Source organism: Miniopterus schreibersii (assembly GCF_964146895.1).
Source record: "Miniopterus schreibersii genome assembly, chromosome: X".
Lineage (NCBI taxonomy): Eukaryota > Metazoa > Chordata > Mammalia > Chiroptera > Miniopteridae > Miniopterus > Miniopterus schreibersii.
The window spans coordinates 101,090,268-101,104,957 of record NC_138104.1 but is presented as its reverse complement, the minus strand read 5'-3'; the positions used below and the strand labels follow the sequence as shown (position 1 = coordinate 101,104,957).

The 14,690-nt window shown below is 43.5% G+C and overlaps 1 protein-coding gene across 3 annotated transcripts in view; it reads left to right on the top strand.

The window, feature by feature from the left end:
• EGFL6 (EGF like domain multiple 6) overlaps positions 1 to 14,690 on the top strand; it is a 35,726-nt gene extending 21,036 nt beyond the window's left edge. The window contains exons 5-9 of one of the 3 annotated variants that reach the window (XM_081124877.1): positions 259 to 378; positions 1,752 to 1,886; positions 5,941 to 6,063; positions 10,786 to 10,886; positions 14,375 to 14,690. In XM_081124877.1, coding sequence (XP_080981003.1) covers positions 259 to 378; positions 1,752 to 1,886; positions 5,941 to 6,063; positions 10,786 to 10,886; positions 14,375 to 14,491 — 596 coding nt within the window. In that variant the 3' untranslated portion in view covers positions 14,492 to 14,690. Of the gene's footprint in view, positions 1 to 258; positions 379 to 1,751; positions 1,887 to 5,940; positions 6,064 to 10,785; positions 11,113 to 12,525; positions 13,215 to 14,374 lie in introns of those variants that run through there. The other 2 variants (XM_081124876.1, XM_081124878.1) reach the window with 2 other exon arrangements.

The window sequence follows — 14,690 nt, the reverse complement described above, 5'->3', positions numbered from 1 at the left end:
GAGGAGAGACAGGTGCAGGCTGGCGACTGAGGGCTGCGTGCCCCGCCTACAGAAAGTCACATCCAACATCGGCCCACGCAACAGACCGTGCGGCCACCGAGCGCCGCCCTGCGCGGAGTCCGCTTAGCTCTCAGCCTCCCAAGCGTGTCTATAGCTGCATCCCACGTGTTGCGGTCAGCACCCCGGGCTCACGGTTTCTCGGTACAGTGCTCTCTGTCGTCTTGGGAGGAAGGGGCTAATCCTTGCCTGCTTTTTCAGACTCTCGGACGTGTGCCATGACCAACTGCCAGTACGGCTGTGAAGACACGGAGGGCGGGCCGAGGTGTCGGTGTCCGTCCTCGGGACTTCGCCTGGCCCCGAACGGAAGGCTCTGCATCGGTAGAGCAGCGGGCATCGCCTCCACACCCTGGCCCCTTCCCTTCACCGCTCCCTCTGCTTCATTCCTCCTTTTCCGCTGATCACAGTCTGCTCGTTGGCTAGACATTGCAAGCTCCTAAAAGTACAGATTTATGCCATTTCTGAGACAACATTGTTACCCACATATGCTCTAGGCACACTTTGGAGTGCTAGAAAGAACACTTCTTATTTTGGGATTGCCTACTGCTGTAGTGAAAAAAGAATAAAAATAATTTTATTTTAGTATATTTACCCTGCACATATTACTTCAGCCACCAAATTGTATGACCTCATAGTACTGTACTTAATTATATTGCACCAAATCTACATAATATTTAGAGCAAGGAGCACATAGCATTCATAAGCGATGTCAAACCAAATCAGAGTGTTGAAAGAGTTCTTACTCTTTTTGATTTAAATAAGGAAATATCAGTGTGATTTAATATTCTTACTTCCTTACTACAATAGAGATATTTTTCACTCAAGGTGCTGGATGTTTATCATGGATGTATATAACTTGATAAACTGCATTTAGAAAACTCAGCCAAATAGGTCCTAAATCAGTTAAATGCTTTTAAAAATCACGTAAATTAAAAATTTGGCTCTGCTCTTTGAGAGTAATCAAAAAGATTTAATTGGAATCACAGGTTTAGTACTCCGTAGTAAAATAAGATTTCTGTGACAAGGCTGATTTCTGATCGAACTGAATCCACATTTTTACCCACCTCTTTGACTGGTCGGGCGTCGTTTTTATTGGAAGGGGAAGGGTATGTGCAGGAAAGTGATCACTGAAAAGTTATTTTTGTCGGCCCATCAGTTATTTATTAATTATTTTAAGAATGCAAAGGAAACAATAAGCCATCACTCACTTGTATGTTTAACCACAGTTCTAAAATAACAACAAAACATCTGTTTGGCTTGAAAACTGAAAGTGAAAGCAAAGCCTGTCTTAGTGGTTTGGTGGACAAGCTGTCAGCCCCTCTGTAGCATGACTCTCAGGGAAGGGCAGGAAGCCTGTTGTCCACTAAAGCTGCATCCTTACATCATTACACTTGACCCACGACTTACGTATCAGTGCACTCTTAGAAACCACATTTCTGTGATTTGGGTCAATATTGCAGGACTTGGGGGAGCTTGCAAATGAAATAATTCTTTTGTAAAATGTGAAATTTAAACATTGTATTAAAATGTAGCTATCTGACTCTGTTTTCAAAAAATGTATATGCTCTGCAGTGCACAGAGCTGGAAAAATACGAATTCACTCAGCAAACACGCTCTCTTTGCGAGGGTGCGTGTGTGTCCCAGAGGGAGAGTGCTTTCCTGCCGTCACTGACGCTTCTGGCTCTCCGCCCCAGATATCGATGAGTGTGCCTCTGGCAAAGCTGTCTGCCCCTACGATCGAAGATGTGTGAACACTTTTGGAAGCTACTACTGCAAATGTCACGTTGGCTTCGAACTGAAATACGTCAGCGGCCGATATGACTGTGTAGGTAAGATTTGGTGGCACCTTTTTCTTTTTCCTGTCCCCACCAGACCTGCAGGCTTTCTCTACAGCTATTTCAGTTCAGTCTATTTGTTGAACAATCTATGGTACCGACCAGCTTAACAACACAGAACAAGTTACATTTTTTACATTTCTGGCGTTTAGGGAACTTTGATGACATGAATTATATGAAGCGAGGTCAGTAAAGATTTGAACTAAGGAACTTCGGCCTGTATCGCTCTGTTACGGTGATGCCAAGTCACAGGGCAGAAGCCTGTCCCCTGATACCTCCAGGGAGGTTCCACAGGACTGGGTGTGAAATACTGTGGAGAGCTTCCAAAGAAAACAAATCTTTGTGATTTTAAAGGTGATTAAGATTAGCATCTGAGTTCCATTTGTGGCTAAATTAAAAACTGCAAGGCTACTTTGTGTGCACATCTACAAAAGCAGAGCTGGAAAGTGATGGAGAAGAGAGCTAGTGCACTCTTCACCGGGGCGAGTTCTGCAAAGTTTCAGTCCAAGTGCAGCAGGCAAGCTCAGACCAGCCTGACCTTGCTCCTGGCAGGTTTTGAACTAAATGCCTATATAGCCCTGGCCGGCGTGGCTCAGTGGTTTGAGTGTCAGCCTGTGCACTGGAGGGTCAGAGGTTCAATTCCCGGTCAAGGGCACTTGCCTGGGTTGCAGGTTCAAACCCCATCTGCCTGGTCAGGCCGTATGCTAGAGGCAACCAATCAGTGTGTCTCTCTCACATCCACGTTTCTCTCTCCTCTCTCTCTCCCTCTCCCTCATTTCCTCCACTCTCTCTAAAAATCAATGGAAAAAATATCCTCACTCCTTGGGTGAGACTTAAAAATATAAAGCCTACATATTCAGATGATGTCAGTGGCTCCAAGCTAGTCTTGTCCTTTGTTAGCTAGGAGTTCAAAGCCCTTCCTCATACATAATTTATTTCTTGATATTGTGACTTAGTTCTGAATTAGACAGATGGAACAGTTAAGAAACAACCTAAACATCTTACAGATTTCAGCAGTATTGATAAGCAGATGAGATTGCTGTGGGGGTGGTAGGTACAGACACAGTCGCTACCTACCCGGAGTCAGGCAAGCTGGGGCTCTGGGCCAAGGCCTGGGGGTTATGAACACCTTAGTTCTGTGGCCATGCTTGGTTTGTTGGCAGTGTTAATGGTTGGCCCAAGTGTAAGGGATGGTAGTCTTTCAGCATGCCCTGTTACCACAAGTTTGTTCACAGGGTGTTCACATTTTTATTTATTTTTATTTATTTATTTTTTAAATTTATCTTTATTGCCCGGCTGGGTGTGGCTCAGCGGTTGAGCATCGACCTAGGATCCAGGAGATCGGGGTTTGATTCCCAGTCAGGGCACAGGCCCGGGTTGCAGGCTGCAGCCGATCAATGACTCTCTCATCATTGATGTTTCTATCTCTCTCTCTCCCTCTCCCTTCCTCCCTCTGAGATCAATAAAGATATATTTAAAAAAAAATTATCTTTATTGTTGAAAGTATTATAAGTGTCCCATTTTTTACCCCCAGTTGACCTCCTCCACCTCGCTCCCACCCCCTCCCCAGGCCTTCACCCATTATTAACTGTGTCCATGGGTTATGCATATATGCATATAACTTCTTTGGTTAATCTCTTCCTACCCTCCACCCCCTTCCCTCTTTCCTCTGAAATATGATCGTCTGTTGCCTGCGTCAGTGTCTCTGGACCTATTTAGTTCGTCAGATTCTTTTCCTCATTAGCTTCTTCTTAAAGAAGACCCTTCAACATTTCCTGTAGTGCTGGTCTGGTGGTGATGAACTCCTTTAGCTTTTCCTTGTCTGTGAAGCTCTTTATCTGACCTTCAATTCTAAATGATAGCTTTGCTGGTTAGAGCAGTCTTGGTTGTAGTTCCATGTTTTTCATCACTTTGAATATTTCTTGCCACTCCCTTCTGGCCTGCAAGGTTTCTGTTGAGAAATCAGCTGACAGTCGTATGGAGGAGGCTCCCTTGTAGGTAACTAACTGCTTTTCTCTTGCTGCTTTTAAGATTCTCTCTGTCTTTAACCTTTGGCATTTTAATGATGATGTGTCTTGCTGTGGGCCTCTTTGGGTTCCTCTTGTTTGAGACCCTTTGTGCTTCCTGGACTTGTAACTATTTCTTTCCCCAGATAGGGGAAGTTTTCTGTAATTTTTTCAAATAGGTTTTCAATTTCTTGCTCTCTTTTTCCCCCTTCTGGCACCCCAATAATAAAAATGTTTGGCCTCTTGAAGTTGTCCCTGAGGTTCCTTATACTATCTTCATATTTCTGGATTCTTTTTTCTTTTTGCTCTTCTGGTTTGGTGTTTTTTGTTTCCTCATGTTCCAAATTGCTGATTTGATTCTCAGCGTCCTCTACTCTACTGTTGATTCCCTGTAAATTATTCATTTCAGTTCGTGTAGCCTTCATTTCAAATTGGTCCTTTATTATGTCATCGATTTTCTCAATTATTTTCGTCATACTCTTACTAATATCCTTGAGCATCCTTATAACCATTATTCTGAACTCTGTATCTGTTAGTTTGTTTGGATCTATTTCATTTAGTTCCTTTTCTAGAGATTTCTTCTGTTCTTTCCTTTGTGACATGTTTCTTTGCCTCCGCATTTTGGCTGCTTCCAGGTGTTTGTTTCTATGTATTAGGTAGAGCTGCTCTGTCTCCTGGAATTTGTAGAGTGGCTTTGTGTAGTAGGTGTCCCGTAGGGTGCAGTGGCTCAGCCTCCCCAGTCCCCTGAGCTGGGCCTTCTAGGTGCTCCCCTGTGTGGGCTGTGTGCACTGTCCTGTTGTCGTTGAGCCTTGGTTGCTGTTGGCCTCACTGGGAGGAGCTGACCCCCAGGCCAATCGGCTGTGAGGACCCGCTGCAGCTACAGCCAGAGAGCTGCTGTGCTGGAGACACCCCCATGGAGCAGGATTTACTTCAGTGGGGCTTTGGTGTTCACCAAGGGCGCCCCTTGAGTGTCACTCGTGGCTGTGGCAGGGTTGTAATCCAGCGTGGTCGAGTCTGACCACCAGGTGCACTGTCTCTGGGGCCTCCCGGGAGGTGCACAGTCAGCCTGTGCCAGTGCCTTGCCCAGGGCCCCCCAGCATGAGCTACACAGCAAACCGTAGTTGGCTGCTCCTTGTGCTGGGCCTGGAGGAGCCCAGGAGAGGCCCAGCTATGAGCCAGTGCAGCTGCCGCTAGTGCCAGGCCTGGGGCCGCTTATCAAGCCGCATGGGGCAGCTGCTGCTTGTTTGAGAGATTTTAGGAAAGTCCTAAGCATGAGGCTGGAGAGGCCACTTGCACAGAAAAGCCCCTGGAAAGGGCCCGGATGAGCTGCAGGCGGGGGGGGCGGGGCCTCCGGGAATCACGGGGCGGGGCCAAAGGTGAGTCAGGTGCTGGCGACTCAAACATGGCGCCTGCCTGCGGGCTGTGCGGGGAGGACTCGCCACAGGAGCCATGGCCTCCGCCAGCCCTTCTGCCCGGGAGGAAGCCGCCCTCGACCTCTCGCCCGGATCTCAGGCAGGTCAGTCCCTCCCCGAGTGTCCCGGGTCCTTTCAGGCTGCTGCCCGGCGCTGGGCTCAGAGGGAGCGTCCGAGTGAGTCCGCGCCGGGCCCTTGAGAGGAGCTGCTGGGGCTCCCGCGGCCTCCGCGACCCTCAGGGACAGTCCCCGCTGGTTTCACAGCCCGGAGTTGTGGGGACGTCTCTTCCCGGCCTGGAGCCCTGGGCTGGGGGCTGCTGTGGGGCTGGGACCCCTGCTCCTCCGGGAAACCCCCGCCGCCGAGATTCCCTCCCGGGTTTCCCGCGGCCCCGGGTGTGGGCCCGGACTTGTCTCCGGGATTCAGCCCCGCCCCGCCCGCGTCTCCCCCTCCTCCCGTCTCGGTGCTGCCTCAGCTCCCTGGTTGCGGGGCTTCTGTGCAGCCGGATCTCAGGAGGCTCTGAGGGACGGCGGTTCTGTGTTTAGTTGTGATTTTGCTGCGGTTGGGGGGGCCCGCGGTGCAGCCGTTGCCCGCGCGGCCATCATGTTTCCTCCCCGGTGTTCCCATTTTTAGATATAAATGAATGTGCTGCGAATACCCACGTGTGCAGCCCCCACGCCAATTGCCTCAATACGCCAGGGTCCTTCAAGTGCACGTGCAAGCAGGGCTATAAAGGCAGTGGGCTTCAGTGTTCCGGTAAGTAGCCTTTGGCCATGGTGTCTTAGCTATTCCCGGGAAACCTCTCCCTGTCTGCGTCCTCCCTCATCTGTTTCCAGCCCTCCCCCCGTGGGTGGGGTGCCTGCAGTGCTTGAAAATTGAACTCGGCCTCAGCGTTGTCTTCTCTGCTAGTCAGACCACATCTCCAATACTCCAATACTAAAGTTGTAGGCACAAAATTTAAAGACTAGCAAGGGTTCTAGATATTTTTCTGGTCGCAGCATACTTTCAAATTCTGAAAATAAGATTTAAAGACAACACTGAGAAACTATCTGTTGGTATAGACGATGTTATGGTGCTGTAACAAGCAATCCTAGAATGTCAGTGGCTTAGGCCCACAGCGTTTTTTAACCATGTGAATCAAAACTTTTTCCAGAATGCACAACCAAAACAAAGTATGATGAAGCTGATGTCACTGCGTTTCTCATCCTCAAACCTAGATTCACATTTTTAATGTATAGCAAGGAATCCCATTGTTCTTGCTCGTGAATTCCTTAATGCTTAGGTGGTAAGATCTTAAATTTATAAACCAAGTGTGTAATAATAGAATGTCACTGCTATTAACAGCCACAACAGTGGTTTACTTCTCACCCGTGCTATGTCTGGAAAGAGTTATCAAAGTGTTTCTTCTCCATGTCACTGAGGGACCCAGGCTGACAGAGGCCCCACCATCTTATGGTACCTCGGTAAGGGTTTGTCACAGCTGGGACAATCACACAACAGCTCTTAATTAATTCAGTTTGGAAGTAGAGGCAAAAATATATATAATTTTGTGTGTCCCAAAAGAGAAGAAAACTAGAAATCATGATGACCATCTGGAATATATCCCAACGTAAGCCAGCAATGTTCCAGTACAGTCACTCCCCTGACAAACAGCATCTCACAGTGTTTAAAGTCATCCAGGTTTGTCCCTCTGATCACGTCAGGGTAACTAGGTTTGTTTTCTGCCCTGACCCTACTCTCTCATGTACCCATATAGCAGAGTTCCCATGTGTTCCAGTAAATATGGCCGCAACTTTTACCTTGACCTGTATCATAGCCCATGGCCCCATTTGGCCAACGCTCCTGGTGACACAACAGAGTGGCCACTCAGTGATGGCAAAAATAAGCTGTCCATACCATGACAGACACTGAGCAGCACACCTGTAACAGGTTCCCAGTACCCTGGTGGGCTGTGGTTGAGTGCCCCTGGACAGAGTGTGTACAAAAGAATGTAATCAAAGAAAGTGAGTCTAGGAATCAAATTCTATGACGAATTTCCAAAAGAACTGGGCAGCATTTAATCAGGAAGGAAAAAATAGTATGGAAAAGCATAAATCTGCCTGTAAATATTTTAAGGAATGTGAAATAAAAATGGCTTCCGAAAGCAGACTAAGACCGATGGGTGGAAGTTACATTCTCTCTTAAAAACGACTGCCAGGTATCTGAGAGTAGAGCAGGTGACCCTACTGAGTAGGGATATTCCACTGCCCAGGCTCTCAGGCCCAGGGCTCTAGGAGGGATGCCCATATTGTCTGGAGATGGGATTAAATGGCCATTCAGTCTCCAGCAACCTGATGCTGTGGTGTCTGTCCCTCTACAGAAGTGCCCATAATGTCCTTCTGGAACTTTATGCAAACAGAGAGATTGGCTGCCCATGCAGGGCTGTGCATGGGAGGGTTGGGGGAAAGGATGCCATAACCTTGAGAGGCCCCGAGAGAGGAGACTGAATAAATCAGTTTCCACATTGGACGAGTGGTTGAGGGTTCCTTCAGGCATCCCTCATGCGTCTTTACCTGGAGACTACCAGCTACATTCAGGATGGTGCAACACACCTTTGGCATATTGCTTTTGTAATAATAATAGTAATAGTATTGAAAATAAACTCTAGGAAGCTAAGGCCAAATATATGTTGGGCACTAATCTTAGTAATTGACATGTATTCGTTCATTTAAACCTCACCAAAACCCTAAATAAATGGGGAGACTGAAGCAAAGAGAGGTTAAGTATTGGTTGGAGGGCACATGACTAGAATATGTGAGAGCTGGGATTCAGACCCAGGAAACAGCTCCAGGGCTATGTGCTTAACACAAGATAGGTGTGTCCATGACCCATGGCTACTCCTCTGGGGTGAAGACCACTCCTGGGCCCCTCCCAGACAAGTTCTCATGACTAGCTTTTCTGCCATCCTTGCCCCTTCCTGTTTCCTGGATCTCATGACCTTGTATATCCCTCATCCACAATTAAGCCTTTCCTCCCAGGATTGTGTCCGAAGCTCAGATGAGAGGGGCGCTTCTCCTGCCAGATGAAAAGAAATCACCTGGTGAACTAAACACAGGTGAATGAAAGTCAAAGTCATATTCCTCCCGAGAAAGATGTTCTCACATCATAGTGATCTTTTCTGAGTGAGGTTGGGATTTTTAAGTAGGTAGACATTTTGCACAAAGTGAGTATTTAGAGAAATTTCAAATCTCCCCCAGATAAATTGCCAACATCATCTACAGAAGAGTGACTTCTGAAAACTCTGGAATTCCTTACTTTTATGTCTGAGATCCCCCAACATGTCAAAGACCCTTCTACTGCAACTTCCTCCCACATTTTTATATTCTCAAGAAGATGATACAGTAATCAAGAAATTTTAAAGTAAAAAAAATCAGTTATGTCAAATTTGAAACAGCAATTCCCAGATAAAGCCAAATCTATCCATTCGTGGTCATGCACATGCATGGCTCCTTTATCCTTGCCGCAGCTCTCTCTTTACATACTAAGGGAGTGAAATTGTTGACACCACAAAGGTCGTGATGGCTTGATTGTTTTCCAATAGAAAAAATCAAAACTTCAAAACAGAAACTGAAAGCAGATGTTTAGGTTTGCCTGGTGTGGATTGAAACCCTCTCCCCATTATTTATTAAAGGTCCTTAGTTTTATGTTACTGATTGCATAAAGGAAATTTCCAGGGAATGGGTGTTTCCTGTTAAGTTTTCCTGCTGGGTCCTGGGAAAAGATTCAGGAACCATGCACAGAATTAGACAGTGGGGCCTCCAGGAAAAGGTCTATATCTGAGCAGCTTATTACAGTCAAAACTTAACATGTGATCTCTGGCAAAGAAGCTGAAACAGGCCACCTGAAGGTCAGGAAAATGAGTAATGATGTGTTATTTGTACTAGTAGTAGCTGGTTTCAAACCTATAACTACAGGCTATCATGTTGATAACTAAGACATTTCATTAAAAAGGGAAATGTAGCTCTTGCTATAACTGCCTTAGATTGATTTCAAAGTAAAAGCAATGTATTAATTTAGAGCATATATATTTTCAAAGCATTTTTCTTCTTTTGATTGCCCAAAATATATTGTGGACTTCTCCTTGTTTATTTTCTACCACTTTGGTTCACAGTGAATCAGCCAAATGATGGAGAAGGACTTGAACAGGAGAAGAGATTAAAACATTGCCAAGAAAAATGTTATTTCCAATTTATTTTATAGTATTCTTTTCAGGGACTGAAGTTGATGTCTACTCTCTTATTTCATTTCCCTCTAAACTATATCAAGGTAGTAGAATTGAATGCATTGTTTCAAGTGTTATTAGACCCTTTCTTGCTTAGTTTTAGATTAGCACATGCCTAGATATTTTATAAAATGACAATATCTTTTATTTTAAAGGTCAGTGTTTTTAATTTTTAAAAAATTACTTTTTTTAACATCAGTTGGATATTCTTAATTATCATGAATAAATCCTTGGAAAGGGGGCATGCATCTTTAGATTCTAGATCTTAAGGCATCTGAACCAGTCTAAAGAAAAGTAACACGTAATCCTAAAGAATGGAAATAGGACTGGGAAAACAGTCATTCATCTGCTTCACCCTCAAATTCTAGCTCTGCCCCTGGGTATCTGAGTGACTTTGAAAAAGTCTCTTAACCCAGTTGCCTCATCTATAAAGCAAAGGTATTGGGCTAAATGACCTTTTTTCTACCTCTTCAGTTCTTCTACACTAATGTTTCCCCCCAAGGGTCATTGATCCACTGGGGGTATGAAGAATCAACCTAGAGGTGAATTTTTAAAAAGAATTTAATTTAGTGGTGAGAAATAGAAAACGAATGTAAAACAGCAAATGTAGAAGCCTCTCTATAAATATTCAATAAATAAAATTCTTTCACATTAGATGGTAGCAGACTGAGGTTAAGAAATTCAAAGCGGAAAGAGAACAGGGAAGAAAAATTAGGTATATACACATTGAACCATAAATAACCATTTTTGTGGGTCAAAAATGGTCCATTGTTAACAATTTACATGGTCCAGCCTAATGCTATAGCTGTAATCTTTGAACAGAAAATTTGGACAAATCTATAGGGCTACCTGGACAATACCAGCTTTGGAGAATACCTGTGTCAAAGCGGAAATATTAGAGGACCCTGGAAAATCCATCACCTTAGAACCTGTAACCCAACTTGGTAGGAGCGGGTATTTCATCATCGTAGTCTCTGAAGTAAAGCAAAAGTATGTCCTCTAAGGAAAGGTAGTTAAGATACTACCATAGCATTGGACCTGCTTAAAACAGATGCAGATACACTTCTTACAAAAATATCAAATGGGAGAGCCTCATGTGGGCTGATTCTGGAAACACTCCTTTCCTGCACTTTAACACTGTTTAAATGCTCTACTTTTTGTGAGTTATCTAATTATAGCCCAAGGTGGAACTTCTCATCTGTTACTGTTTGTTTTAGTTATCCCTGACAAGTCTGTGAAGGAAGTCCTCAGGGCACCTGGTACCATCAAAGACAGAATCAAGAAGTTGCTTGCTCACAAAAACAGCGTGAAAAAGAAGGTAAAAATTAAAAATACCATCACAGAACCTGCTGGGACTCCGTCCCCTAAGGGTAGCTTGAGGCCCTTCAACTCCGAAGAGGGTGTTTCCAGAGATGGGAACCTGAGTGGAGGGCGAAAAGGGAACGAGGAGAGAAAGAAAGAAGGGCTGGCAGGAGAGAAAAGAGATGAGACAGCCCCGAAGAACCACGTGGAGCAGGAGCAAAGCCTTCGAGGAGATGTGTTTCGTGAGTATCACTTTTGTTATTTTATACATTTTGTGAAAAATGAGTTGTGATTTCTCTGGGAAATGAAAGGAAAAAAGACAGATTCACTCCTTAAGTAAAATGTATTTGGCTTTAAGTCCTAAGAAGCAGGGTTCTCTATAAGGTCTTCAAACTAACATCTTCTTCAAATACAAAATCAAATTTGCTCCTGTGGGACACAAGGAGCATAGGTCCTTTTCCGTTACCTGGGGGGGGGGGGCGGCTGTTTGACACAGACCGTCTCTTTCCACTCCCAGAAAAGTTAGCCCGCCTGCCCTGCAAGCACAGTTGTCTGTCTGCCCAGATCTCCATGCAGTACACCCCAAACCAGAGAGACCCTTGCCAGATGGATCTGCCAAACCCTACATTTTTCCTTCTTGAAGGTACCTTTTATAGGCCCACTCAAGGAAAGTAGAATTTCACAGTCATGTGGTTATGATTTTAAAAACCGAAGTAGACAATTGTAGGGAAGAAAATTCTATAGCAGAACTTAAGCTTCAGTTTTCTCCATGAACTGGAGATCTACAGAATCCAACATAAGCCCCAGCCCCTGAAGGACGGTTTCCCTATTAGCCCACCCTGAATCCCCCGCACTGAGACTGCATTTCCTTCTTACCAGGCATCCGTTGCTCCCTCTATATTTTGCCTTGCCTGTTCTTGGCTCCATGGCTGTTGGATTTAACCACGTAAGAAGTAGACCCAGGACCACCCATCCAAGAACTAGTGTGCCAATGACATCATCTCCCCTAACAGAGAGAGGAAATCCCACAAAAGTATATTTCTAGAACCTGGGGAGAAGGGACATGTTACCTCCTCCCACCCCGCTGCTTCTCTTTTGATTATTAATAAATGTCTTAGATAAAAGTGATTATAACTTATCATGAAACATTTTCAATACATGAAAACAATGACATGCCAGATAATCTCTGAATATGCAAATCAATATTTTAAGAAAAATCACTATACTACTACAAACTACCAAAATCTGAATATATCCAGATAATTCCATTTCAACTATATAGTTCTACATTAGATGTTCACAGGGAATATGACATTTCTTCTAGCCAGTTTTTTAAAGAAAATCATATTCTTTTATTTTTGCTTTTTTTCTTTAAATGGGAGTTCAAAAATTTCTCAAACCGTACCCTTCTCGGCATTCCAGGGCTTCCCAGGTTCGTTTAGGTGTTCCAGTGACCCTGTTTTCTCTGAGCATAACTCGTTCAGCATGGATAGCTGGCATGTGGAAAATAGAATATATTACTACTACTCAATGTCAAAGTGTGTTCCTGCGCAGTAGGGACACGAGTTTAGTCCTCTTTAATAGCTGTTAAATAGTTTGATTATACCATTGTTTTGAATATTTTGAAGTAATTTTTATTCCCTCTCCATTATTAGATCATTTTTGAAGCAGAACGTGTAAGGGCAAAACCGGAAAAATTGCCGTAGACAGTGTCATGCTGGTGTCGGGTGTATCCAGACGGCCTTTGATCAGTGGATGCTTGAATGTTACTGTTGTCTTCTGTATCTTTATATTTGACTTTTAACGTCCGTTCTCTGTGTTTATTTGGGGTTTTTTTTGACATTACATCATAGACACCCCTCCATTTTAAAAATACAAACAAAGATTGTAATGTACCAACAGGAACATTATTGTAAGATGTCTTTCTTGTATAGATGCATCAATATTTGCTTTAAATTCATTTCTGAATTGATAAAATGTGGAAATGTCAGCTTAGCTTTTTCACCCAGTATATTTGATTTGTCTACATGAGTTGATGAACCTCTCTATACAACATTTCTAGAATTACAAATAATAAACAAAAAGCACAGAGAAATATTTACCTGTGTGACTTTTATGACACTTCTTGGAAACTATGATGTCACAGATAGACTTTTACCTGAGTGGCTTAGCCTGATCTTTTATAACCAAATGTGTATATTTAAATTCTTTGTAATAATATCCAAATAATCACCTTGTGTCATGTTTTAAGTTTTTCTAAGTAAGAAAACGTGCTTGTTTGATTTTACATTTAGTTATGTGTATAATTATTTGTATAATTATGTGTATAATTATTTACTTTGCTAGGAAATGTGGTTTTTATTCTTTTCTCTATGGAAATACTTTATATTCTTAAAAATTCTTAAAATTACTTTCTATTATGGGAACACATGGCTGCTTTATTAGGCCTCATAAATGCAATGGAAATTAGCATAAGTTATTGAATTCAAGGCCTCAGAGAACCTAAAACTAAATTAAGCAAGTAGCAGGACTCAAAAAAAGATGGATGCCTTCTTTTCTGTTTCTCTTTTCTTCCAAATTCAAGAACAGCTTTGTGTGGTAATGAATCCTGAGTGAATTCTCTGAGGATGAAAGGATATTCTGCTTTAAGGTTCTGAGTGACAAATAGCTCTAAGTTAGCTCCCAAATAGAAGGTTCTCCAGATATTTCCTTGCTCTCCCCTAAAGCAATGAAGGCATTGGTCCACAGGGGGAAGGAAGGAAAGAGAGAAGGTGGTCCACTCATTAATCTTCAAAATTTGTAGTCTTACTCTTAAAGTTTTTTATACTGAAACTCTGGTGGGGGTGGGGAAACATTGTTTTTCTTTAGTGTGAAGTAATTTTGGCACACAAAGTCTACACAGGACTGTAGCTGTAGCTGTTGGGTAATTGTTAGTTATAGAAGCCCCCAAAATAGTGCTTCTAGTGAGACGAGTTGAAGACCTGCCTAGCTACGTCAAATCAGCCCACAGAATTATAAGAGATAATAAAGTGGCTGTTTTAAGACATTAAAATTGGGAGCGGTTTGTTGCACAGCAAAAGCTAACTGATACATGTGGTTTCAAATACTGTGGTAGAATCTGAAGAAGACTTCCTGTCCATTCACTGACCAAGGAAATTTGAGGCCATAGTTGTGGCTTAGAATAAAGGGAGATAGAGGGGAGAACTTATAATAAACGACAGTGTCCCAGTGATCCAGATTAAAGGAAGAGATGTTGAACCAAAAATGAAATAGGGAGGCCTGGGAATCATGTTATATGTGGATAAAAAAAATCAATGCACAAAGCTGAGCTAAGTTGAATAATATTTCATGTTTCTCTAATATCTGTAGCAGAGACTTCTAGTTATCTACCCAGTATCCATTCTCACCTTTTTCCTTACTAATATAACCATATATAAATATACTTGGGGGGTTAGAGGGCAATGTACTCAACTAAAAGACTGCATTTCTCAAAATTCCTTTCAGTTGGAGAAGGCCGCTGAAGCTTTGGTGGGCTTCCAGGAAGGATCATTCAAGGGTCATCAGCTGGCAGCCCACTTTTGCCACTTCTCTTCCTCCTCCCTGCCTTCAATGTGGTTGTGAAGGCACAAACTCTATGAGCTACTTTGTGATCATGACGGCAAGGACCACACCCAATGAAGGAGTGCGTAGCTGGAGGAAGCCTGGGTCACTGATGACATTATGGCATCTCTACCCCTATCCCAGGCTGGTCACTGCTCAATGTTTTATTAAGTGAAAGAAAAATAAATCCTTTTTTGGCCTACCTAGGATTTCAAAGCAC